The sequence below is a fragment of the Dermacentor albipictus genome, chromosome 3, assembly GCF_038994185.2.
Source record: "Dermacentor albipictus isolate Rhodes 1998 colony chromosome 3, USDA_Dalb.pri_finalv2, whole genome shotgun sequence".
Classification (NCBI taxonomy): domain Eukaryota; kingdom Metazoa; phylum Arthropoda; class Arachnida; order Ixodida; family Ixodidae; genus Dermacentor; species Dermacentor albipictus.
The window spans coordinates 663,307-691,170 of NC_091823.1; the positions used below are offsets into that span (position 1 = coordinate 663,307).

Consider the following 27,864-nt stretch of genomic DNA (forward strand, 5'->3'; position numbering starts at 1 on the left):
TTGCACTACTAACGCCACCTAACTGCGTAGTTACTTGGGCACACAAGGGAGTAGGCTCTTCCTCTTTGGCTTGAGGTTCGAAGCACGCTGTAGGATTTGCCAGTTGTGGCCTCTGAGTCTGGCATCACACAGAAGGTCACTCCCTAGCCTACACAGCCAGTGCATCTTGCAACGGGTAGCTGGCCTACGCTACTGGAGCGTCACACAGAGGCAAAGCTGGCCCACGCAGTCATCCGAGCTTACTTGGCGAGGGTTGCTTCTTCAGTGAAGAGTACGAAGTCAATAGGATGAGTAACGGAACAGGAGGTTTATTTACATTGGAAAGGCAATCTTATTTACATAGAAAAAGGGGTACTTGTACTGGCCAGAGACCGGAGTGCAGTACATCATTCTCGTAGCATGAGCTACAGGTCAGTGGCTACATCTTTCTGGCAAGCACATATCAGAGCACACTCGCTCACCAAAGGTGTTGACATGCAAAACCCCTCTGTCCACCCTAGATCCTTAGGCCAGGGATATCAGCGGTCACACCACCGAACTCACTGTTCCAGAGAATGAAGGGGTTGCTCTCATAGACGGGGTGTCACACTAGACTTCATTTGCACGTCTTGGCTCCTGGTATGGCCCACTAGCTCCGCAAAGAGGCGCGTAACGCACTTTCACAGGAGTTCCTTGGTTTCAGTGTCGTGGTTGGCGACCAAATGCCATCCATCAACTCTGTAACCGTCAAACGTGTCTCACCTTGGTGTCGCTGCTGGTCTGTCCAAGGCAACATAGTGTGAGCCTCACTATTGCCTCCTTTATTTAATGCCTGCGGAATGGCTCAAGCTCCCAGCACAACGGGCCTGCCCTCAGTTGTGAACAAGCATTGCGAGGTGGCGTTTGGGACCGCTGGTTGTCTGGCTAAAGAATAGCTGTCACCTGTAATGCCTGCAAACATACGCTGAGCTATGATTGAGACTAAGTGCCTTCGAGATTGGCATGCACACGTGGTGAAGATTTCGGAAGCCCCGCAAGGTAATGCCCAGTGGTTCCACCAGTCACATTTGGCGCTCGTGACCGACAATAGTAAAGAGGAGAAAAGGGAAAGGGCTTGACAGCTGTTTTTTTATTCAAGCGAAATGCATCTAGTAAAGGAGGCAATGGCCTCACGAAGCGATTTATCACTGTAAGGCAGGAGAGGCCGGAAGGTCGTTTTCAGTGCTGGCCGATCGTAATAATGCATGGTCATCTCCCAACCTGCTTTGCTGGACCGTCTCAAGAAAGGCTTCGGAACGGCACACCAGGAGGGACAAACACGATTGTTCCAACGCGCCACAGTTCCCGTGACCGTACATGTGAACAATTAGGCATTAATGTCCAGCATGGGGAAACATATTCGCTTGCTATCCTGTCACGGTGAGTCAAACTTCCTCGATTCGTCAGTCAGCACCTATTGGCATGTTCTATTGGTTGTGATTTGGCTAGTTGGCACTGGTGTATGGAAGGTACAATAAATGCCTTTTTGATTGTTTGCAGTACTGTGTTGTCATTCCTTTGTCCCGAGAGCACATTTGGAGACCCCACAATGTCTGCAGGAGACCTAGCCCAAAACTAAATTCAACGATGGCCATCATGTTGCTGTTCTAGAACTCAACTCAACCACACTCAAAAGACTGCTAACTGACTGATTCAGACTTAGTGGGGAGGGCTAAGCATTAGAATTATATACAAATTAAAACTTTAAAGAAATGTTTAGTGCGTCAGCATGCCTTTATTTAATGATGCAATTTGTTAAATTTGTTTGTTTACTGCACAAAATTTGTGGAATTTCATTATGTCACATGTGAATGATGCACTCTAAGAACCTGCTGGGAGAGCTGACATGAAACTTACAAAGAATATTGAGGCCCTCATGATTTTGTTCATAGCACAGCAGTGGCAGACTTGAACAGACGCATTTTCTATTTTAGTGTCAGTGAGCCAGCCAGAAATGATCATTTCTCAGGATATTACATGTAAGTCTTAGTTGAGCCACCTTCCACCTTACTTGCCGACAGCTTTCACTATGTTTGTCACATTGTACACCTCGCATTCATTCAAAACTGCTAGCTGCAGCCACCATCTCGACCACAGCCGAAGCGTCTCTCCAGGGTCACAAAGACTGTCAGCTACAGTTCCCTTAGAAATAATGAAAGTGACTGCCACTTGCGGTATTTAAATATTGTAGCAAAGTTGTATAAGGTGGTTCTACGATAGACGTGCGACACTTACACCAAGAATCTCGCTCTCCAGTAAATTTCTGAAAGGCAGACTGGTTGAGGCTTCCAAGTGAAAAAGCTGACCAGTCACTCGAGTAGTGTAGCCTTCCTCAATCACTTGCCAGGGCAGGGTCAGCTCCAAGTACGAGCCTTGCTTTACCGTCATGTGCACAGCATTGGTCTCCTGCAGCGTTGTCATCAAATGAAGACATGCCTCAAGCAGGTAAGGCAAATTGCGAATGAAAGGCTGTTATATAGAGTACACCAAAATAAAAAACTAGTATTTCAAAATTTGAAAAGGCTGTAGTGCGAAAAGACATGGACAGAGACGAGACGACAAGGACAAGCGCTGATGTCGTCTCGTCTTGCTGAAGTTGTCACCGTCTATGTCTTTTTCATGCTGCCACCTTTTCAAATATGTAGCAACACACCCAATTCACCCCATTAATCTAGTATTTCATTTGCGGAGAGAAGTAGGTCCGCATGCAGGAGTTTGATATACCTTTCTGTTAAATTTTGGTGCATAAATCCGCTTATGTGCACCAGTACTGACTCCCTGCATGTGAAGCACAAAAGCAAGGGTGGAACAGCTAAGAAGGTTTTCGGTTTTCCACTCTGAAGAACCAGCAGGTGCACTGCTAACATACTTGGGACTTATTCTCAAACAGTCACTATCAGAGATATCACTTTCAGTGCTCACTGTGGCTGGTTGAGCAGAACCGCTTGAATTGTCTAATATGCAGTGTACTACGTCACGCTAAAGTGGTCATAGTCTGAGAATACCACCCCTGGTTACACACGCACCACCTTGGAGCCTCTCCTTCTCTGGTGGGCACTGCCACTGAACAGGCACCTGTCAAAGTGCACTGCATCAGTCAACCGTCACAGGGATGTCAAAGCGCTAATCAACCTTGCTTTCATTCTTAGACAGGTATAAGCAATGACCAGGTAATGTAAAGTGCTCAGCGATTGAAATGCAATACTTGGATAGCGTGGCTGCCAGCATTTGGATAGCATGGCTACCAGTACCACGGAGCGGTACTGGAGACAACGTGCTGATGCATTTTTGTATACCAGAAACACAATAGTCTTTGTGATCCATTGTGACTGCATTTGGCTTATCAACAATCAACCCAGCAATAGCTGGTGGTGCAAAAAAACGCCGGCTGCCATGTGCTCAGAGTACGCTTCAATCACTGAGAACTGCACAACATACAGCATAATGAGCAAGTGTAATAAACAACACCCATGATCAAAATGGGCAATCCCTCACTCTGCGTCGTTGTGGCACCCCCCTCAAGAGCACTTGATAAAGTGCAGGGCACAACACTCACACCTACTTTCAACCAAGTATCTTGAGATTGTGCAGGAATAGATAATTAAACTACACCTTGTTGGTCGGGAGTTAAATTCATAATAAGGAAACAAAAAATGCAGAATGCAAAAGGGAGGAAGAAAGTGCCAGAACCATAAGACCTGCAGTGCTTCCTTATCGTCATAAGATCTCCCATAACCTCAGGAAGGTTGCAGGCCGGTATGGGGTACCCAGTGCCTATTCTGTCCACATTAAACTGGTTTGACTGTGCTCGAGAACCACTCGCGAGGAGACTGGTTAGCAACGCTGTGGTAAGAAACATGGCACAACTTACGGAAAATGTACCCCAGGGGTGGTCTACGAAATTCCCCTTACGTGCGGCAAGTCCTACATTGGACAGACCAAGCGCTACATAAATGAACGAGCCAAAGAACATGACCCAAATCTAATGAAAGATGGTGTGGAACATTTACCAGCACACTGCAACGCCTACATGTGTTAACCACATTTACAGGAGATCAAAATTTGCAATAGAAGCAGAAATCAGGCAGCATGTGAGCTAATGGTAGCTTATTGTATAAAAAAGAAAGGTTCAAGCTGTATTAGCGCTTTGTCTGTTATGCTTAAAAATTAGAGACAAGACTGATCGACTGCTGGATATCATAGGTTCGTGAATAGCCTACGCATGCATATATATGTATATATATTCCTGGATCAGAACCCAAAATAAATCAGTTGGAAGTGATGCCCATGCTGTCGTCTTTGCTCTGAGGTGGTGATGGAGCTGCTCAACAAGGCCATTGGCTTGTTGGTAATTTTGTTACGGGGAGAAAAGACACTTGACAATATATTTACAAGACATATACAAGGGGCAGAAGACAGGCATACAAAATGGAGCTTGTGCGCACAAATATCGGGGATCGTCATCTTGGTCAGTCCTCTCATCATCGTTCGCTCCTGCGGCACCTCGTAGCATGACCCTCGGCGGCAAAGGTGCTGTCCCGGCACTTGGTAGGTTTGAGTGACATTGCTGCAGTCGAGCGACCTGAACACTATTAGAGGAGGATCGCGGTGTGGAGGTATAGAGAGGTTGTAACTCATTGGTCACGCCTGTCACTTGACGCAAGATGCGATATGGGCCTGAGCAGGGTGAAATCAGCTTCTCACAAAGACCACCTCATCATGCTGGTTTCCAAAGAAGCACGATGTCACCAGGGTTAAAGTGGGCATCGCGGTGACGAATGTCATATATGCGTCGTTGCTTTCCTTGGGAAGTGGTCAGACGCAGGCGTGCAATCTCACGTGCTTCTGTAGCTCTAGATATGGCACTGATTATGTTGATGGTTTATTGTATTCACACACCCCCAATATGTTATCTGGACTTTTGAGAAGTCGCCGAGTGTGACCAGATGATATAGCTTTCAAGAGTGTCGCAGTGAGAAACTTTTTCTGCCTATACCACATTATTATATCAGCAGCCTTACTTGACAGCTTTTTCCTTAATCCCCCTTTCATGTACACACAAGCTCTCGAGGTACCACAAGCAAGTGGCAAACATGCGCAGCTACATTAGTTAAAAGCTGAGAATTCAGTTGAAAACAAACCTTAAAGGGATCCTGAAATGATTTTTTACAAACATACCGAGTTGTTATGGTAGGTCCTGATGATTAAGTGACACATTTAAGGACTCCACATAAAGTGCATAATTTACACTCAAACCTCATTATAACGAAATGGGATATAATAACATAACGGATATAATGAAGTAAATAAAGTTCCCCTTGAAATCTTAATAGTGGTCCGTGTATTTAACACCCTTGTTTTAACACACTGAAATTGTCCTGCATTGAATATAACGAACTAGATTCGACCCCAAAACCAATAAATGGATACAGTTCCACTCAACGTGAAAGGTGTCAGAAGTGCGGAGCAGTGATTCGCCAGTGTTTCCCTTGTGTTATTATTGTGAGTGCCTTGTGTTTATCTTCTGTTTATTTGTATTTTGCTTTTCTATTTATGTGTTTTTATTCTTATAATTTTTCAGTGTGTAGCTTTTCTTTTTCTGTGTTTTGCTTTTCTTCTTCTTGTGTTTAATGTGTGGGCTTGACTGAAAAGATCATTTTCTTTATGTTTTTAGGGCCCGTGTGCAAGGAAGAAATGGTCGATTCATTGTTGCACGCACTTCCGGGTACGTGCAACCAAGTCCGCCTGTATTTCTACCAGTTTTGTGTTGTCTCTGGATGCCGATGCAAGGATTGCAAAGGCTCCAGTCAGATCCGCATGTAAAGGCTCCGGAGCATACAGCACATCATTATCATCCATGATAATGTCGCAGTTTGACGGTGGGAGAACCTGCTCAATTGTTTCACCATCGATCAGTTCGGTACACAACACCACGCTGTCGTCGTCTGCAATGTCTTCAAATGTAACGGTGGCAGGAATCGGCACACCGCAGCCAAACAGGCCACCAATGATGTCCACATTTGAGCTCGTTGTGGTAGGCAGCTGTTCAAGCTTTTCCCTTACGTAGCCGGGCGCAATCGGACTGCAAGGGCACCGTTGGTGTCATTTGACGCAGACTGTCGATAACTTCACAAGACTTCTTGGAGCGAGCAGAGTGCTTTCTGGAATGCACACTAAACAAACAAAAAGCACAGACTGGCAGTATGCTGTCCGGAAGGCAAATTCAACAAACAAGAGTGGGCCGTGTGCAATGGTGGTAGAATGCGTAATGTGATGATCGTAATTTCGATACGACCTTACAATTCAGGCAAATCCAAGATGGACATTTACAGCTAAATCTCTGAGGCGCAGTGCTGTGACTAAGGCAAGACTTCAGGGATTATTATTGGGCATGTAATCTCTGAGGCCATACTAGATGTCTCTTCGAGGTTGCCAGAGGAGATAATGGCGGCAGAGTCAGCATACGCTACAGCCACGGACGGAGTCTGGATAATCAAGTGTAGTGTTGGCGGCTGTCCAATATCAGTCATCCTTACACATTAAGTCTATGGGGCCATTGGCAGTGCCACGAAGCTGTCCGAATTACCGAGCATGTCCGGATTATCGGTGTCCGATTTATCGGTCAGCGACTGTACATTGAAACCTTGTTACTATGAACACCACTTAATTCAACTTTTCAGATTATCTAACTTTTCAGAAATCGCCAGCTAACTTCTTATGGTTTCAATACAAAAATATTTCAGTACTATGACCTTAAGCATGCCGAACTTTTCAGAATAACAAATGGTATTCAGTTTCCTTGTCACGTTAATTTTTGAGGTGTTAAAGGGCGACTCCCTATGTAACAAACTACTGCTATAATGACCACTTTTCGTGGAACTATAACTCTAAATGGGTTCAACAAGACAAATGACGCGGCAGCAAGCAAGCATTTGTGATGCGCACGCACGTACGCACACACACACACACGCATACACAAACAAACAAACAAACCTTTTCCTTGGAGAACAGTAGATCTAAGGTAGCATCAGCTGTGGTGCTGAGGCGCAGATCAAATGACTGTGCACGCCGCCTCTCACCCACTTGAGGCTGAGGCGTGGGCTTTAAAGGCTGGTAGTCCTGTGGGAAGAAGAACTGCATCAGCTTGTCCCGCTGACGGTCTGCCCATGGGCCATAGCTGAAACTGGTGCCTCGTCCACACTTGGCATCCAGACCCCATGTTGGAGCACTGCGCCGTTCCACCAGGTCGCCATTAGCTAGCTGCACCACTTCCTGCTCAGCTGGAACCAATCCTGGAGAAACACAGGATGCAGTCACTACACCTCGTGCCACATTTCCAAGAAATGGAAGGAGCCAGAAAACCCATTTCTTAAATTCCCATCCCACAATTTCAACTAGGTGATCAGATTACTGCCCAGCAATGCTGCATCTTTATAGAAAAAGTTTTCAGTCTGTATGCAGAGATTTTCACCTATACTAAGAAGAGGCCCTTGGCAACATGCACTAATATTGGAAGCTGAGACACTCGGCAAGTAGATTTGGCTGTTTCTGAAGGTCTCGTATGGAGGGCTCATCTGGCAATTGTCCTTGGATAGCATTTCACATTACTTCATCAAAACTTGGGCAAGGCAAGATGGCACTATGCTCTTGCTTACATATACAGCCGAACCAGACTGCAGTCAAACCCAGCTATATCGAACTCGCAAAAAAACGCCTATCAGTTCGATATCGACGCGTGTATTCTATGCAGATGACAACAAAGATACGGACATTAACGGACTTCATCTAGAGGGGCAGTGAGATTCGGCAAGGACGAAGAAGACGTGTCTCTGGCCTGTTTGTTTTTGAACAAGTTGTCCTGCGGTTCTTGAAGAATGCCTCCCTGTCTACTAGTAAGGCACGCTCGCCGAGTAGCCACCCTCAGTGGTGCCCTGGAATAGGGGCGTCGACCCTGCGCAGATGGGGAAGAAGACCGTGAAGATGGCTGACCACATCTGCCACCGCTAATTTCTACACCATTAGAGCAAATAAAGTTTTTCCTCCTCCTCCTCTACTGTCCGCATTGTACTGCGATACTGGTGGAGGTGCTGGGTACTGACCGTGCTTGATGCTCCAGAGTCCTGGGAGTCATTCATCTAGCCCGGACACATTATCATCAGTTACGACATCCAGTGCATCGCTTTATACGTCGACTGCTAGGCCTTGCCCCAGAGTTGTCCCCTCTTGACCAACCTCTCCCTAGGAGCTCCACACATCTCGCAATGGCCGAAACCAGCCCACCGCAAGCACCCCAAAGCAGCCGGTTTTCCAGTCCACAACAAGTAGCCGTTCTTCATCCTCTGGTTCCTGATCGCTGTTGCGGTGCAGTCTTCGAAGACATTGAAGACTAGCCTGACAAGTATGAATGTGTCGCACAGATTAATCAGTGGACTGAGCAGCAAAAGCTCTCCCACATCTATTTCACCCTCGACGAATGTGGCCGAACATGGCATGAGAGCCACAAAGGTAGCCTAACAACATGGAATGACTTTCGTCAGAAAATCACGGATACTTTTGCGAGTGCCGACCGACGCGACCAGCGAGTGCGCCCAGCATGTGATGGAGCTACGGGTACAACAACCTAATGGGTCAGTCACAATGTTCACCGAGGACATGGCCCGCCTCTTTCTTCAAGCCGACCCGAACATGACTGAAGAAAGAAAGTTGCACTACCTCATGCGAGCTTTAAAAGAGCAGTTGTTCACGGGGCTTGTGCGGAATCCACCAGGCACCGTCGCTGACTTTATCAAAGAGGCTACAGCTATTGAGCGGGCCCTTCATCAGAGATGCAGGCAGTACGATCGACTGTCCACGAGCGCCACAATCAATGCCGCCCGCCGCAGTGACTGGCAAGTATCAGAACCCCTTGCGGTAATTGATCAGAGAACTTGTCAGAGAGGAAATTCAAAAGATTCGGACACCAACAGTGGATATGCCTATAGCGTCATTCGCAGAAGTGGTGCTTGACAAATTCAGGCAAGCGTTACCGGCAGCCGATCTTCAAGATCACCAGCGTCCCATGACTTGCACAACCGCTGTCCGATGTCCACCACCCGTTAAAACCACACTGCCATACCACCAGGCTCCGACAGTCACTCCTTGGTCGCCAAAGCAAGAGGAGGCTTCAAGGCACGCACCCATTACGCAGCTAAGTCATACCACCAGCCGCCGTTCACAGCGCCTTGGTCAACGCCGCAACACGACACCACGGGACAGCCGCAATTTCGGAGAACCGACGGATGACTGTCGATAGGCGCCCACTTTGTTTTCACTGCAGATGCGCTGGTCACATTTCAAGTCATTGCTGGCATCACGACACGATCATTTCGACCTTTTTATACGTGGTCCTAGGTCGACGTGCATATGATGATTCCATGCTACGCCACAACGAAACTGTGAAACTGTTGGAGAAACCTCCAACAGTGCACCCAAATGACGAATCCGTGCCGCATGTTCAGTCCGATTTTGGCCGTCGGTCACGCTCTCCAACCCCTCTACGTGAGATGCCTTGCCCTGCTGGACATACTTTTGCTGACCTCTGAGGGCGAAGGTCACCCAGCCCTAGCTGGGTAAACTGAAGGTGGCGACCTCTGGGATTAAGGTTGCAGGGCCACCGCGAGACAATAAAAAGCCCCCAACACTCGCGCCGCAGAATGACGTGAAGCCGATAAACCCTGACAGCGAAGAAATTGTGAGTGCTGACATTGATGTTTCGGTGGACGGACAGCCGGTGAGAGCATTAGTCGACACTGGTGCCGACTTCTCTATAAAGAGTCAGGAACTCGTCCTCCGCCTCAAGAAAGTAAAGACGCCACGGATGGGACCTCACATAAGGACAGCAGGCGGGCAATTACTGATGCCTACTGGAAGATGTACTGCTAGAATTAGCATCCGGGATTCTTCTTTCGTGGGATTCTTCTTTCTTGATAACGCAAGACGTATCAAGATATTTCAAGACGAATCAACATAACAATATTTCGTTACGTTGATGATTACCTGATTTTCTGCAATAGGAAGGAATTTGATTCCGCTGCTACCTCAGTAAGTGAGCAATTAGAGCTTTATGGAGGAGAATTAAAGTTTACCAAGGAATTTCCTCAAAGACGCGTAATTCAGTTTCTATACATTTCCTTGGTCTTCGAATAAAATCATGATTGTTGGCAGTACTCCCCAAGATCTTCGAGGCTGTTGTTAAACTTTCAATCCAAGCATTCCAAGGTAGTAAAAAACGGAATTGCCATGTCGTGCCTTAAGTCTTCTCTCACCAGATCCTGCATGCACAATATAAGCGCCAGTTTTAATGCACAAGTCCAGAGCCTATTAGAAGCAGGTTATACTAGCATAGCAGTGGACACTGTGGTGAACGCCTAAAGTCGGTTTCGAGGGGGACGGACGTGATTACAGAAAGCAGTAATAGCACAAATAGAGTAGTGGCTATTCTGTACATTCATTCAGTATCACACAGGCTTAAAAAAGTTGCAAGTAGATATGATATTAATGTTGCTTTCACTGCTCCCAATAAGCTCAGCACTGGATTAAGGAGGGGGCTAAGGGGGCTGCAGCCCAGGGCCTCACCTCGGACAGTAGGAGAAGGGGGCCCATTTATTCTAACCTGCTTAGTATATGGAACCATGGGCAACGGAACTTCGAGCAACATGTATGAAGCGAGAAAACCAGAACGAGCAGTCGCGGCCCCCCGCCTAATGTAACAGCATGCGTTTAACCTGATCATTTGGGGAGAGCTTGTCGAGCTGCAAAAAACAGGAATCCCCCGCCACCCCGGCGGGGCCCTCTTTCTTACAAAGCGAAGTGCATTTGCTTGGAATAGTTTTCTTGGGTTCCTGTCAGTCCGTCTGTCCAGTGCTGTCTGGAGAGGAGGGGCAAGGGAGAAACGCCTAAAACATGTAATGTGGAATGAGGATCTAAGTCTCTCTTGCCCCTCGTCACCACCACACCACCCTCCACCTCTCAAATAGTTCCGCCGCTGTCCTCATAGAAAGGATGTGCTGCAGTACCCAACAGTGCCTCCCATTCGACTTTTCTTTACCGTGATGGTAATTTGGGTGGGGGAGGATGAGTCTGATAGCAGACGATGGTAAGTCTGATGGCAGAGTCTAGGCAGGAAAGGAAAGATGACATCACATGTGCTTTTGTCCGCGTGCCGTGGGGCATGGAATGTTCAGTGTTCGGGCTAGGATTGTGGAAGAGTGAAGGGGGAAGTTGGAGAGCTGGACACAAAGGCCTGTTGTCTCCAGGGCCCATTCCTGCCTAGTGGCTGTGCACCCTAGCGCGCGCTCGACGTAAAAAGTATGTCAGATTGGCCGCTGCACTTTCCAAAAAGAAGTAGAAAAAGATGACTCAGAGGCGACAGAGTGCGTGTAACTTCGCCCACGCTAGGAGTCGCCCTCTCAGCTTTGTTCTCGCGCTCGGTGACGACAGGGTGAAAGAAAAATCGAGAGCTTCCCAGAACAGACGACAGCTCCTAGCCAATAGGAAGACAAGATCAGAACGGAAGAAAGAGTGAGTTTGTACGGAGGAGGAGGGAATTTGTACAAGGAACTCTATGCGTATGTGAACGCCTGCTTTGGTGCTAGTAACAGACAGACGCGGCGCGCGTCTATAAAAGGAGGTTGATCGCGAGCTGCGATTCAGCCCCGAGCCACCGGTTAAGCTTGCATAAGCGCGCCCACTGAGCAGTTCCACCACTCTCGGCCAGCCACGGACCATCCAGGCAGCGTGCGCCAGTCATCGGGATGCCCACCATTGGACACTTGTGGTCACATCGGACTGACGAAGTGCCCAGTGAACAATTAGCATCCATTCATGCGAAAATGCTTGGTCGGAAGCATCAAAGTGGTGTGTCTAAACGAAACGCGAAGTTGGAAAAAGAAGAGCGTGAAAAGAAGCTACCAAAGATGACAAAGTACCTACTGAATGCAGCTTTTGCGGAGCAGTATTATCGCTCTACCCAGAGTCCGTGTCAAACTCCCAATAATACCAATTGTGCTTCTATGGAGGACTTGCCAACTCCATCACCACAGTTTCCTGGCAAGAAGCAAGGTTTGACTCATCTTCTTGGTTGTCTGGATCCTGTGAAAACGGTGCCAACTTTGGTGGTCGATATTTCTGAGCAACCGACGCCAACCGAGCCATGTCCTGTTCCTGATTCAGCAACGTCTATGCTGCTAGGCCGGGCTCCGGCCAAAGAGCTCCATGTGTCCGGTCCGCCATGCCCGATTTCTACTACTGCTGGTCAACAGGTGCTAAACCTCCCTGATGAGCCTCCTTCTACTGACAAGCGCCAGGAAACAACACTCCAAGAACTGACTCACTTCTTTCGTGTTAGTTTGGCTTCAAATAATCATGTTCCCACCCACAAAGTGTGCCTCGAGAGGACGAATGAGACGGCTTCTCGTTGTGGCAACAGAAAAGTACAGACACTGAGCAGCAAGAGGTACGTTGCCAGATTCTCCGAAGTGACCCTACTAAGAGGCCGGACGTTATTACTGACAGCTTTCGGAGTGTGTGCCTTGAGACAGGGCCATTGTATTTTCAAAATCGTGCAGAAAATTTTTTGTCTTCCGAAAGGCAATACAAAACTCAGAAACGCTATATGTCACCTCATCTTTTCGTGCGAAAGGCTGTAAACGGGGACGCGTGTGAGTGACACTGGTTAATGTACTCGGAGTCCAAAGGTTCCGTTTACTGTTTGATGTGCAAACTATCTTCGATTTCAAGCAACCCCGGTGCGTTCATCACGCACGGCTTTTGTGATTGGAAAAGAGCAGAAAAAAATGTTTGCGCACATGAAAATAGCGTCGAGCACCGGAACTACGTTGCAGCATGCCTCGCCCGCTCTAACTCAAGCAGCACAATTGACAAGGAGCTGGTTAAGCATCTTGTCACAGACCGCTTACTGGACAGAGGTGTTGAAGTGCATAGTCATTGTAGTTAAGCTTCTAGCTGAGCGCAACCTAGCGTTTAGGGACAATGAGGAGATTTTTGGTTCACCGAGAAATGGCAATTATATGGGAGTGCTTGAGGCCATTGCCAAGTTTGATCCCTTTCTAGAGGAGCACATCAAACGCTACGGGAACAAAAGAAAAAGTCACCCATCGTATCTGTCAAAAATCATTTGTGATGAATTTATCGAGCATATGGCAAAGGCTGTCAAGGAACGTCTCGTTGACGAAGTGAAACGCGCAAAATACTTCTCTTTAATTGTTGATTCGACTCCAGACTTTATTCACATTGATTAGCAGTCAGTTGTTTTATGATACTATTTAAATGGGAAAGTGTACGAATGCTTTCTTGGATTTGTTTCAATTTAATCACATACCGGCTTGTATCTTTTTGGTACCGTGATGTGCCTCTTGACGACCAATGGCATCTCAATTGATGATTGTAGGGGCCAAGCTTATCATAATGTGAGTAATATGTCAGGAAAATACAAAGGACTGCAAGCTCAAATCAAACACCTGAACAAATTGGCAGTCTACGTCTCGTGTGCTGGTCATTCACTGAACTTAGTTGGCGCGTGTAGCGTTGACAGTTGCCTTGAGGCAGTCAAATTTTTCACTGTAATTCAGAGACTGTATGTGTTCTTTGCTGCCTCACCTAAGCGATGGAGGTATCTTTTGGACAGCATGGGCGAAACTGGCCAGCAGCTTGCTTTGAAAAGTCTCTCTGAGACCAGGTGGTCAAGACGCACTGAATCATGCAAGGCCATGCTGAAAAACTTCAATGCAGTCTTGTGTAGCCTTGAAGCTATATCAAAGGACGAGGAAGAAAACGGTGACACTAGGAATGAAGCGCACTCTCTCTTCAAGAAAATTACAAAACTAGAGACTGCATTCATGGCGATTTTCTGGAGTGAAATCTTGGAGTGCTTTGACAAAACGAGCGAAGCACTTCAGAAACCAGGCCTAGACATTTCATCTGCTGTAGACCTGCTGAGCTCTCTAGAAGGCTTTGTTAATTCTTTGCGACCTCTCTTTGATACCTTCGAAGAGAGAGCACACATGCTAAGTACCAATCAATGTTATCAGGATGAGGGCAAACGCATTGTTTTGAGTAAGCACCTGGACGGAAAAGGCGATAGTGCGCTACAAGGTAGAAAAAAGTTTATCATAGAGACCTACAATGTTGTATTTGACAGTCTAGGCTCTGCTTTGCGAGTGCGAGAGGCTGCCTATACGGAACTCTACACAAGGTTCGGATTCTTAAAATTGCTGACAGAAGTTGGGAGCGAGGCCTCTCTGGCACAGCAGGCTGAGAAGTTGGTGAAAACCTACAAAAATGATTTGGAGCCAGGATTTTCCGCTGAAATAATTCAGTTTGCAAACTTTCTGCACAACTCTGTGTGCCAAGACACGAGTCCTCTGGGAATAATGAAGTTGCTGAACGAACGAAAGCTTATTGATGTGTTGCCGAACCTTTCTATTGCTTTGCGAATGTACTTGCACATACCCGTGGCAAACTGTGACACTGAACGATCGCTTTCCAAGTTGTTGCTGATAAAAAATCGCCTTTGTTTGAGCCCCCTTGACGACAAGGTGAACTCACTTGCTATCATGTCCATTGAAAGTGACCTCTTCCGCGATCTATCCTTCGAACAGACTATATCTGATTTCGCCAAAGCGAAGGCGCGAAAGATGACATTTTAAAAGAGGACTGCTTGCGCTATACATGAATAGTTCCAATAAGTTCGCTGTGTCACCTCCCAGCCTCCACATTGCCAATGAAACGCTGTAATTCAAGATATGCAGATCTTCGTTGTTCGTCTCTTGTTTGTTCTTCTTGTGATATTTAGCGTGCTTATAAAGAACTGTATTTTTGTTGTTTTTGATAGTGCCACGTTTATTTGGTGTTATCCTTGCTTGTCTTACTTTTAACAAAAATATTTTCGAATAATGTTTTGTAATTACAGTTGGTAATTTTCATCTGTATTCTAGTGCATTTTTATGATGTTTGTATTGCCTTAAGTATTGTATACAGTATATCTATTGCATATTTATAGAGTAACATGTGTAACGATTACTGCAGTCTGATGCTTGAATTTTAATAAAGAATGTTTTGGATACAACCATGCGTCTCCTCACGGGATTAAACTTAGTGATGCAAACAAAGCCTAGCTTTAGACAGATCGACACCTCAGCTGTGTTGTCTTTTCTACATTATCCTTCGTCTTGAGTGCCCTAAACTTTTCCTTAAAGCCTAGCTTTTGCTGAAAATAGAATGCAGGTTAATCAAAAAGTGAACAAATGTGTTGGTGTTTACAACAGCACGCGTTTTAAGCAAGTTTTGTTGTTTTCCTTATAATAATAACAATAATAATAATCCCATTGATCGCACTTCATTCTATTTAATTTGATGGAATTAAAATGAAACCTGGCATATTTCCAATAGCGTAGCAGGCAACATGGGGGGGTCAGTATAGGGAAAGGGGGCCTGCATGCGCATTAGCCCAGGGCCCCCATTTTTCTTAATCCGGCCCTGAATAAGCTAGGTAAGATATGCGCTGCCATGCAGTGGAAAAAGGAGCAGGTAAAAGGCAAAAAAAGAACAGATATTTGTCGAGTGAAGAACAATAAGAATAACAGTTTTAGTGATTGTCGTATGGGTGTGGTTTATCACATTCCCTTTAGCTGTGGCCAGTTCTACGTAGGGTAAATGGGGCGCTGTATCAATCAGAACCTAATGGAACATAAAAGGACGTTAATCAGTGGATCACCTTCTAATCTTTTCCTACATTGCCAAGGTTGTAACTGCACAACAGAGTTAGATGAATGCGTGACATTGTACAGGCATAAGAATGAAGATACATGTCTTATGGTAGAGGCATGGCATATCTGTAATGGTGGAAGTGCGTGCGTGAGTCAGCCTTTGATTACTTTACATGAGGAAGAGATTAAGGGGGAACGTGGCTTTGAAAAATCAACATCCTTATTTCTTCATGAATTTTGAAGAAAATTGGCACAAATGTTTAGAATGTCTCCCTGATGCTTCCATAAAAGTTTCAGAACGATATCTTGAGAACATTTTATTCAATTTTACTAAGCAGAATTTTTCTCCCTCTAACTTTCTGGAGAGCCTGGTGAACTTAAAAAACATGATAGAAGGCTGGTTAAGTATTGACTGCATAGCTAAATGTGTGCTGAAGGTCGTGACATTCTTGAATTCTTTTTTCGCAACACAAATTTTTTGGAGTGCCATATTTTATGCTACCTTCGCATCAACCACACTTTCAGGGTAGACGAATAGCTATTTAGTAAGCTTACAACGGGCCAAGATAAGAAAGTGAGAATGTCACGACCTGCACTGCAGCACAAGGAAGGTGACATAAAAACGGAGTAAAAATATGTTAAACGGTAACAAAGAAATCAGCTCCAGAAATTGAGCAGAAAGGCAGAAAAACAGTTTTGAGAAAACGGCTCTCAAAGTTTCATCTTCTCTTCAGTTCTCTAATAGGCACCAAATTTGTAGTTTTTGGGGTGTTTTATGATGTGGGGCTTCTTGTACATGTGGCCTCTGGCCTGGTGCGCTTCAACCCCCCCCCCCCTTTCTTTTTATAGGGCATTCTTTGCTGCTGCTGCTCTACAAAGAGCATGGTGCCTAAGTTTCAAACCAAGTGATGTGCAGAACTCTGTGTGGGCATGAATATAGTTCCAGTGTGCATTAAGGCAGCCTGTACCCGCAGGCTGCCCGATTGATAGCAATGTCCAGTACAATCAGTGAGGCATTTTTTTTTTCTTTTGGTAGAGTTGACCATGTTACTGAATGAAGGCTCAGAGTGTCAGCAGCCTCCCAAGTCATCTTTACTTGACAATGACTGTAGAACTTAGAATCAGAGAGCCAGTGATAGATATGCAGCTGCTAGGTGCTTTCCAGAATTGCACTTTTGTATGATGCCTCAATCACTTCTGCAGCCAGATGTCTGTGCCAGCCCAAGGGGCCTAGTGAACAGAGCTCATGATGAGGTTCTCTTTATGAAGAGGTGGTATGATAGATATTGTTACGAGCTATCGTGACAATATGATAATAGAGTGAACGCGCAATATGCTTGGTTGCGGGTCCGAGGTGCCGATGTGCGAAATGCCTAGCCACAGATACAAGGAGCCGACGCGCGATGTGCTTAGTCACGCAGTTCGAGGTGCCGACCCGTGAAATACCTAGCTGCGCAGTCCGAGGTACTGACGCATGCAATGCCTAGTCGCGGGCTCGAGGAATCGACCCTCCATGCGCTTATTCACGCAGTCCGAGGTGCCGACGAGCGAAATGCTTAGGTGAGGGTCCATGAAGACCACATGCGGTGTGCATGATTGCCGAGTCGGAGACTCCCTATGCGCAAAAGGCTTAGCCGCATATCTGAGGATTCCGCGCGTGAATCTTAGTCGCGAAGCCCACACCGTCAATGCTCGGAATGCTTAGCTGCGAGTCTGAAACGTCCACAAGCATAGGGATTGGCCACGGTACTGCGATGTCCGCGTAGTGCCCGTTTTGACACGTTGAGATTACGGCGAGTGGAGACGTCCAGCCCATACTTCTCTATGTCCAGGCTTGCGAGGTACAAAGAGCCGAGCAGACGACGCAAGCGCCGGACCAATGGCGAACCGCGCTGGAGTCACGTGGCGGGCGCGGCCAATCGCAGACTCTTTTTGTGTGCTTGCTTCTGTGTGGAGGAGATAGCTGAAGCAGCAAATTTGAAGATGGAGACATGCGCTTTCTAACGAGACCAAGATGGCGGTGCTCAGTCGCACTGTTACGAAGATATTGTGCCTTGAAAAATGCTGTTCTTTCTTGATTTCCGCGAGATTTTTCGCAACCTTGGCTGATAAAACGAATCTTTTAAAGCACTTCTAAGTGGTTTACAGTGATGATATTTGGGTATCAGATAGAAAAAGGGTTATAGAAACTGAAAATGTGATTTTCAAAAAATCGACTTCTTGGCAATTTTTTGCCATGCCAAAGCCACGTACCCCTATAAGTGCCTTAACAGTTATGTAGACCGGCACACGTACCCGACTGACACGTGGTGACACCATTCCAGAGCTTGCGCAGATTGAGTATTGTGTCTTCTTTCTTTTTGTTCACCTCAGTTCTCCCTTCAGTTGATAGTTGGCGTTAGTGTTGTCCACTTCTCTACTCTTGTGCCCTGTCTCCACACCTCGCCTCTCTTTTGCATAATGAATCCTTACCAACTAGCTCAGCTTTCTGTCATTCTAATGGTTTAGTCCATTGCTTATCGCAGCAACACGACTCCTTTCGTCTAGCAGAAGACAACGTCATCATCCCACCTCGATCATGTACCCTTGTTTCGGTAGCATGTGACGCACCATTTCATTGCAAGGGAGTTGCCGACCAAATAACCACGTTGTTGCTTACTCACGGTATCTCGGTCACACAAGGAATTGTAAATGTCACTGACGAGCGCACGAACCTGTTACTAACCAAATTTAGCACAGAGCAGCGGTACCTTCCAAAGGGCATGGCTGTGGCTTATTTTGATGGTGTTGCGGATGTTCACAGCTGCTGTGCACTACTCGAAAAAGTGCCTACGCAGGACCCAGCTTCTGCACTTGACGTCAGCACTGCTCTGTCGCAGCACGAATGAGAGCAGATTCTTACGCTATTGTCGAAGCGCAATCACTGCTTTGCGTCGACGTCATGCGTCGGACGGACGCCTCCAACGAAGCATCGAATAATTACTGATACAGCAAGACCAATTCACCAAAATCCTCATTGTGTGGCTCCCAGAGAATGTGAAGCCATACAACAAGTGACAAAAATGCTGGAAGACAACGTGATCCAGCCATCAACGAGGCCCTGGGCATCTACATTGCTTACATTGCCAACATCGAACCGAGCACAAGTGAAAGTGGGCACAATGAGGAAAGCAACGACGGTCCTTTGTCCACGTCCTCCGAGGTGATTGGTGCACTCGCACTAGTCCGGTGCTTCTGCGCGAATGTGGAAGGTTGCGGCCACAGCTGCTCCAACTCCTTAGACAAGGTGGAGAAGTGCGTGCATCGCAGGCAGCGAAACTGCCCAAGCAGAAGAAAATACAGGACTATGTCATGCGAAACTAAGCTGTCTCATCAATAAAGTGATCTTATAAATGGTATGTGCTTTTATGACATCCAATTCTTTAGCAGGTTTATATCGAATTGTGCTCTATATCAAACTGATAGGCGTATACCACAACTGAATGTTGTGGTATACAGACGACTCCCATTCATTCGGCTCTTGCAAAGCCACAAGATTTCATCGAATTATCCTATGTCAAATAATTTTACAAATGACAGCAAAATAAACAAACTAAAATCATTTTTATTGCTTTTTATTGCACCCACATGTTTAAATGCTGACAGTGTCGTAGAAAGTGAGTTACCCACAACCGTCAACACTGTCTTCCGTACTGACAATACTCTCAAGAGAGACAAAAGCAGTACCACTGTCTGCTGAACTTATTATGTTTTCAAGGCTTTAGCAAGCACCACGCATATGAGACTGGTGTCGAATTAACCCAAGTGGTTTACTCTCTCATTCAAACTAAATGAATTTTCCTTCCATAGCAACTGTAAAGGAAAGAAGAGAGACAACACCCATTCCTGGGCCAGCTGTTCTATTCTCTGTCTCGTCGTCCTCTCCTCGCCCCACGCCCGCAGTGCAAGCGCCCGTCGCCAGGTTCACTTCATCTTCACACTCGCCCACGTTGCAAGTTTCTGGCGTGCCTGCAATCATGCAGCTTAATATCAAGGCAACTTGTCCAGGGAGCGCTGTCGTCATTGGTGAGCCATCCAGTGCACAATCAACTTCTCAGGCGGCACTGACTTTCGCACTAATCACATGCCTTGCTAACGATTATCCCTTCACGGATGTTCGCGTACTGTATAGGAAATTCTGTACATGAACAACTGCTCTGCTTAGCTGTCACATGCACTTTTTCAGTGTTGCCGCTGACTGATCAAGGGCTCGAGTACGCTGACCTCGACGAAGTACCGGCTAGTGCTGGTTTGTCCTTATCCAGAGGTATAACGAGGGCCGTCCACTTTGACATCAATGGTTGCTTGTGGATTTGTTTCTTGCATGTTTCTTGCTGTCCCCTGTGATTGTATCTTGCAATGATCTCTTGAGTGTCTTGAAGCCTCTTGCGCGTTTTTTGTGAATGGACGACCAGTCTTCGATGATGATGGCCTCAGCCGTGTTGGCCTCCCCAGCTCCCTTCAGTGAGATGTCGGAAGGTGAGGCATGAACATCTTGGCATTCAGCCAATAGCTGCTGTGAATTCCGGAGGTGTGGGTCTGACGAGTCCCGAATTATCTCATCCTTCATGTGTATGGTCATATCGGTGTGGTCCTGAAGTGTTAGCACTCAATCATCGGAGTTCGACGACCCATTGCCTGCAGTTGAGCTGTCCAAGGTTGAGGGCAGGGTACTAAGTGTTCAGTCAGAAGCGGCGACTTTGGAAAATGTTGACAGGCCCACAATGTCCATGGCGAAAACTGGCCGGTGCTCGTGATCTCAAACATCATTTCCGGTGGTCGCCGTTCTGGGCTGAACAAAGCTTCTGGAACTCCCGAGTTCAAAGGCCGCCTGGAAGGAGGTCACAGCAGAAGCGGTGCTTTGTAAGATGTTTTCGACAAGCCTGGATGGAGCGGATGGTGTCGGTTTGTGATGCCCCACCCATTGGTAGCTCAACACGAGAGTGGTAGTCACCATGCACTTCCGACCCCCTGCGGTGGAGTCAATGAAGACACCCAGTAAGCCGGCCTCTGCGGCGAAGCAGTCTGCAGGCCTCTGTGTCGAGGTGTTACTGGGCACAACTGTTTTGTAAAGGTGGTGTATCTCATGAGCTCCAAACCCTGCGCAGTGCCGGTCGAGCTTGCCGCAGGTATAAGGAAGCCGGCCAAAAGCAACTATCAGAGCTGCACTTTATTCAGGCCAGGACTGCTCCTTGATGCCTTCGTAGTTCTCCCATGCCTTGGCGGCACTGCAAAGTCGTTTTTCTGCAACCAGCCATCTCTTTTGCTCTGGCCAACCATGACGATCACCCAACGCTTGAACGCAAAGGATGACGTCATCTTGAAAGCTGCGAAATTCTGGTATTTCTGCCAAAGCTTGCGGCTGGAAGTCGTAGCACCTCAGCTCCGTCAGGCTGCCGGTGCAGCTGCCCGAGGAACCAGGAGCGGTACTCACGGACAGTGTGGTCATTGTGGTAGTCACGGCAGCCATTTCTACCACCAAGGAAGCATCGACGGCATACCTTGGTGGTTTGTAGGTTGGAGTAGCACCTGGGAGGATATCCTTGCCAAGGGAAGTGTGGACGGCATTCCCAGGCAGGACATGTTCAAGACAGAGAGGCCAAAGCACTGTCTCGGTATGAGGTCGAAGTACGGCACAACCCTTGAAGGATGCAAAGGCACTCATAACCTGGAGCTGTTGTGTTAGCTGGGCGATGGCTTGGATGAGGTTACCGGTACAGTCCTGCCCTAGAGCCACTGAAGAGGCTTGGACGCCATCCCCTGACAGTGCGGTGGGTACTTGCAACGTTGGTAGGGTGGTGGGCTTCTTAACCGAGGAAGCATGGACAGCGATCCTAGGCAGGAGGGACCCAGCATGCCGAAGAACTGTGAGGACGCAGTTAAGGCTAAAACGCCTCAAGGCAGGTTCGTTGTAGCCTGCACCATTGTAGAGAGACAACACACATTCCTGGGCCGGCTGCCCTATTCTCTGCCTCGTCACCCTTTACTCGCCATGTGCCCGCAGTGCGAGCGCCCGAGGCCAAGTTCACTTCATTTTCACGCAACGTATGATTTCTACCCGGAACATTTCAGTGTTCGAATTAAGTTAAAAATGATATTTCCAGAGGTTGAATCAATGAGGCTTGACTGTACTCTTTGATGAGCACTTACATTATCTCAGAGACATGTTGGAAAGTCTGTGAAGATAACACTACACCCAACCAACACCCAGACACTGGAAAACTAAATAACAATACCGTGGTAGATAGCAGATGTCTTCTGCTAAATGATGACAACATTCAGCCATTATTTAACTATTCATCATCAGTAAACATAGGCTGACTGAGATGCTTCTGGGGCTAGTGAACCTTTATTGCCACTCCATCCTAGAATGTTATTACTAAATATTACTTTCTGTGGTCGATAGACAGCGAAAAGAAGGTGTCATTGGAATCCAATAGCCATAGCCGCTAAGATTCAGCTGCGTGCGTGTTTATGTGGCTTTGTGCATTCCATAATATCATTTCAACACAGCACGTGTCGACTCGGGTTTCGTTACTCGATGTACATGGTAGAATCGGCACCAAGTTATTTCTTTATATATATATATATATATATATATATATATATAAACGAGAAGAAAGGGGGTTAACCGAGGGACCCGATATTTATTAGTCATATAGTGAGAAGCCAACAAACACTGACACCAAGTACAACATAGGGGAAATTGCATGTGCTTAATAAATGAAATAAAGTAATGATAAATTATTGGAAATTAAAGTGGATGAAAAAACAACTTGCCGCAGGTGGGAACCGAACCCACAACCTTCGCATGTCGCGTGCGATGCTCTACCAATTGAGCTACCGCGGCGGCGTTTCCCCATCCACTTTCTTGGGTATTTATGCGTACTAGTAGAACCCTGGGAGTGTTAGCCAGCGCCCCCACTCACAGACCTTGGCGGCGGACGTGGAACGTCTTTTTTGCCGCAGGCGTCACGAGAACGTGATCTTTTCGGGTGAAGGCAACTGGTCAATAAACCCACATATGCTACCTGAAGGCATCAATGTTGCCGGATTCGAGACCCTCGTTATGTAATAAACGAGAAGAAAGGGGGTTAACCGAGGGACCCGATATTTATTAGTCATATAGTGAGAAGCCAACAAACACTGACACCAAGTACAACATAGGGGAAATTGCGGCAAGTTGTTTTTTCATCCACTTTAATTTCCAATAATTTATCATTACTTTATTTCATTTATTAAGCACATGCAATTTCCCCTATGTTGTACTTGGTGTCAGTGTTTGTTGGCTTCTCACTATATGACTAATAAATATCGGGTCCCTCGGTTAACCCCCTTTCTTCTCGTTTATTACATAACGAGGGTCTCGAATCCGGCAACATTGATGCCTTCAGGTAGCATATGTGGGTTTATTGACCAGTTGCCTTCACCCGAAAAGATCACGTTCTCGTGACGCCTGCGGCAAAAAAGACGTTCCACGTCCGCCGCCAAGGTCTGTGAGTGGGGGCGCTGGCTAACACTCCCAGGGTTCTACTAGTACGCATAAATACCCAAGAAAGTGGATGGGGAAACGCCGCCGCGGTAGCTCAATTGGTAGAGCATCGCACGCGACATGCGAAGGTTGTGGGTTCGGTTCCCACCTGCGGCAAGTTGTTTTTTCATCCACTTTAATTTCCAATAATTTATCATTACTTTATTTCATTTATTAAGCACATGCAATTTCCCCTATGTTGTACTTGGTGTCAGTGTTTGTTGGCTTCTCACTATATGACTAATATATATATATATATATATATTGTTACGTACAAGCGCGTCAAAGGGACGCGGGGATCAAGAAGAGAGGGGAAGAGGAGAACGAAGACTGTGCAGCGGCCATTCCTGTTCTTCGTAGCCTGCCGTTCCTGTTCTCGCACGCCTAAATAAACCCCTTTTCCCCGTGCTCGCAACAAATTGGTGGAGGTGCGGGGTACACCTCGTAACCACGGAGCCTACACTGCTACAACTTCGCCGAAGCCGTCGACTTGCCGGACTTCCGCCACCATCGCCTGACATGACTGAATACGCCTGCCAGATTCCCGAAGGTTCTGACGCGGCTTCAAGGCCAGCACCTGGCGTTCCGTGGCAATACTACCGGGTGCCACTCACTTTCGGAGGAAAAGCCGGAGAAGATGTCGACGAGTGGCTCACAAACTACCGAAGGGTGAGCCGATCTAACGGTTGGAACTCGACCGCACAGTTGTCAAATGTTGTGTTTTCTCTTACCGACACAGCACTCGTCTGGTATGAGAATCACGAAGACACGCTCACTTCATGGGAGCTTTTCGTAGAGGAGCTCAGAGCGTGTTTTGGAGACTCCAGCGCAAAAAAGAAACGCACCGAACAGACGCTTTCGCAAAGAGCTCAGATTCCCGGCGAGACCTGTACGACGTATATCGAAGAAGTGCTGAAACTGTGCAAAATAGTGAACTCTCAAATGTCTGAAGAGGACAAAGTTGGACATTTGTTGAAAGGGATAGCCGAAGACGTCTACAATTTTTTGATCGGCAAAGAAAGCTTGGATTCCGTGTCTGACGTCATTCGCCACTGCAGGACCTTTGAGACGCTGAAGATGCGACGGATAACACCGAAGTTTGGTCGCCTGGCTAATGTCACAACGGTGGCAAGTGTAGACCCGAGTTCGTGTGTTGACCTTCCATCAACAATACGGCAGATTGTTCGCGAAGAGTTGCTCCATCGGGAAGAGATGTACCGTTGCACACCCGGCATCGCTGGTGCGTACTTACCACACGAGATGCGAAACACGGCCGTTTCGACCACATGGCAACCCACGGTTCACTCAGCGACCGTCGAGTATAGGTCTACCCCACAAACGAGAGGGACCCTAAGCTATCAAGATCCTGACTACGACCAACGCCCTCGCCGCACGCACGCCTCCGGGCGGCAGATGCCTAGCCACGATGAATGGGACCCACCTGCTGGCTATGCAGTCGACAGCAACATGCGTGACTACGTGCAGGAACATCGAAATTTCCGGCATCTGCCGGTGTGTTTCCAATGCGGTGTCGTGGGCCACATAGCGAGATTTTGCAATCGTCGCCCAACAACGTGGAATCGTCGATCGGGGCCTTCAACAAGGACCACACCTCCTACGAGGACAACTCAACAGTCATGCACCACCCCTTGGTCAGCTGGCGTCCCTCCTGGCAACGACAACTGGCAGAGAAGCTTCCGGAGCCGCTCGCCGGCATCTGACAGGAGTTTGACGCCACCGCCAACTTCTCGTGCACCGCGTTTACGTCAATCTCCATCGCCAGTGCGCCGCTCCGCCTCGCCTTCACAACCGGAAAACTAGCTAGCGCGGCCGATGGGGGTGAGGTCGCTCGACACGTGCTATCGACAGAAATGCCCCCTGCAGTTGCTATGATTAAGAACAAAGTGCATGTACTAGTTGATGGTGTTGCTACAATGGCTTTAGTGGATACCGGGGCAACTGTATCCGTAATGAGTCTCGGTTTTAAAGGTCGGTTGGGGCGCAAGGTTGTATTTCCGTGGGACCAGGCTGCAACGTTTTGTGGAGTGAGCGGCGAGTCGTTGCGCCCTGTTTGTGTGTGCACTGCTGAAGTGTCCCTAGCTGGTGGAGTTTTCGCGACGGAGTTTGTAGTTATTCCCCGATCGACGCACGAAGTGATTTTGGGCATCGACTTTTTGCGGCAGTGCGGTGCGACCGTTGATTGTCGCACGGGGGAAGTTTGCGTCGATGGTCATGTTTCGTCCGGGCTCTTAGAGGAGACTTGCAGTCAAGGTGAACTTTGTGTGTGTGCAGATACTGTTGTGCCTGCGTCCAGCTCGGTGTGCGTGCCGGTTGTATGTCGCGGTGAAGTTCGAGACAGTTTCGATGCCTCCGTAGAGCCAATGCATCTAAATTGTGTGAAGAAGAACGTTTTTGTCCCTCATTGTGTGGTATCCATCGGCAACGGGCGTGCAGGCTTGTGGACGGCCAACTGCTCGGCAGAACCCGTCCTGCTTCCAGACGGCTTGAAACTCGCCTACTTTACAGAATACACGTCTTCGTCCGTAGCCGTACTAACAGACTCGCCGTGTGAACCTGCTGACCTTCGCCAAGTCTCAGACAAAAGGCTTCTGTCTATGATAAACAAGTCGCTCAGCACAAGGGAGCGCCATACCTTGGTGGATACGCTTTCTAAGCATCTGTCAGTGTTTGACTTTGCGCAGCCGGACAAAGCGTTCTCGATTCCCGAGTCACGAACGCGCCATACCATAGATACGGGATCTGCGCGCCCGATCAGGCAAAAGCCCTATCGCGTGTCGCCTAACGAGCGCAAGATAATCGGGGAACAAGTGAGTGACATGATGAAAAATGGGATAATACAAGAGTCCTCGAGTCCTTGGGCAGCTCCGGTCATACTCGTCAGAAAGAAAGACGGTAACTGGAGATTTTGCGTCGATTATCGAAGATTAAACGCCGTGACTAAGAAGGATGTCTACCCGCTGCCCCGGATTGATGATGCAATTGATTGCCTTCATTCGGCCTCTTATTTTTCTTCAGTGGACCTGCGCTCAGGATATTGGCAAATCCCGATACACCCGACAGACAGCGGTTCCCCTTAGATGACTTTGGAAAAGGTCCTAACAGATCAATTCCAACTTGCCGAAAGGGTGAGCTGGGAGGCGGCACAGGTTGAAGGAGACCAGATGGGGCAGTGGTTGGGCGTTTCCGACGTTGGCACTGTATGCAGCTGGCGACATACAACTCAACCGAATGTCGCATCCGGGGCCAGTAAAAGCGTTCTTGAATGCGATAAAGGGTGCGCACAGTGCCTAAGTGACCGGAGGTAGGGTCATCGTGCATAGCCTGAAGGATTGCTGGCCGGAGACACTCCGGCACCACTAGAAGGAAGCGTGCACCCGTGCTTGAGTAGTTCCTTTTGTACAGGAGCCCGTCACGTACACAGTAGCTGCTTGTTGCACTTGAATGGGCAGAAGTGAAGAGTGGCTCCAATTTGGTGTCTGTCCGTTGTTCTGCTTTGAACGCATCGATTTCTGGAAAAGCGGATGTCACAGAAGCGACGAGATGATCAAAATCGTCTGCGTCGCAGTCCGTCGTAGTAAGCGGCATACGGGAAAGGCAGTCTGCGTCAGCATGTTTTCGGCCACTCTTGTAGGCAACGGTGAAGTTATATTCCTGCAACCTCAAAGCCCAGCGCGCAAGGCGACCACAAGGGTCGCGAAGGTTCACGAGCCAGCACAGGGAATGGTGGTCTGTGACGACTTGGAATGGGCGTCCGTACAAGTACGAGCGAAATCGCTGAACCGCAAAGATTACAGCGAGGCATTCTTGCTCTGTCACCGTGTAATTCCGTTCAGGTTTGCTTAATGAGCGGCTTGCATAAGCAATCACGTGCTGACGGTCGTCATAACGTTGGACCAAGACGGCACCCAAACCAACGCCACTAGCATCTGTGTGGATTTCTGTCAGCGCAGTAGGATTGAAGTGGCGAAGGATAGGTCGAGAGGTTAACAGGAACTTCAGCTGACGAAATGCAGAATCGCACTCGGGTGTCCACTCAAACCGTGCGTCTTTATGTAGCAGGTTTGTCAGAGGATAAGCGACGTCAGCAAAACCAGGAATAAATCGGCGAAAGTAAGAACAAAGACCCAGAAAACTACGAAGTTGCTTCACTGACTGCGGTGCACTGAATGCTTCGACAGCTGCCGTCTTGAGGGGATCAGGCCGGATACCGTCTTTGTCAACAAGATGACCCAGCACAAGGGTTTGACGGTCACCAAATTTACATTTCTTGGAGTTCAGAACCAGGCCGGCGTTTTTGATGCAGTCGAGGACAATATTCAGGCGCGTATTGTGCTCATTGAATGTGCGCCCGAATATAACAACGTCGTCAAGATAGCACATACATATGTTCCATTTTAACCCACGCAGAATGGTGTCCATGAACCTTTCAAAGGTTGCTGGAGCGTATATATATATATATATATATATATATTTGGGCGGTAATATAACTGC

General features: G+C 47.6%; 1 protein-coding gene across 4 annotated transcripts in view; it reads right to left on the minus strand.

Annotated features, from left to right (window-relative positions):
• tweek (transmembrane protein KIAA1109 homolog tweek) overlaps positions 1–27,864 on the minus strand; it is a 576,634-nt gene that overhangs the window by 494,663 nt on the left and 54,107 nt on the right. For all 4 annotated transcript variants that reach the window (XM_070534911.1, XM_070534912.1, XM_070534910.1 and 1 more), the window contains 2 exons: positions 7,012–7,310; positions 2,254–2,424 (listed from right to left, as the gene is read on the minus strand). In XM_070534911.1, the coding sequence (XP_070391012.1) occupies positions 2,254–2,424; positions 7,012–7,310 (470 nt within the window). The remainder of the gene's footprint in view (positions 1–2,253; positions 2,425–7,011; positions 7,311–27,864) is intronic.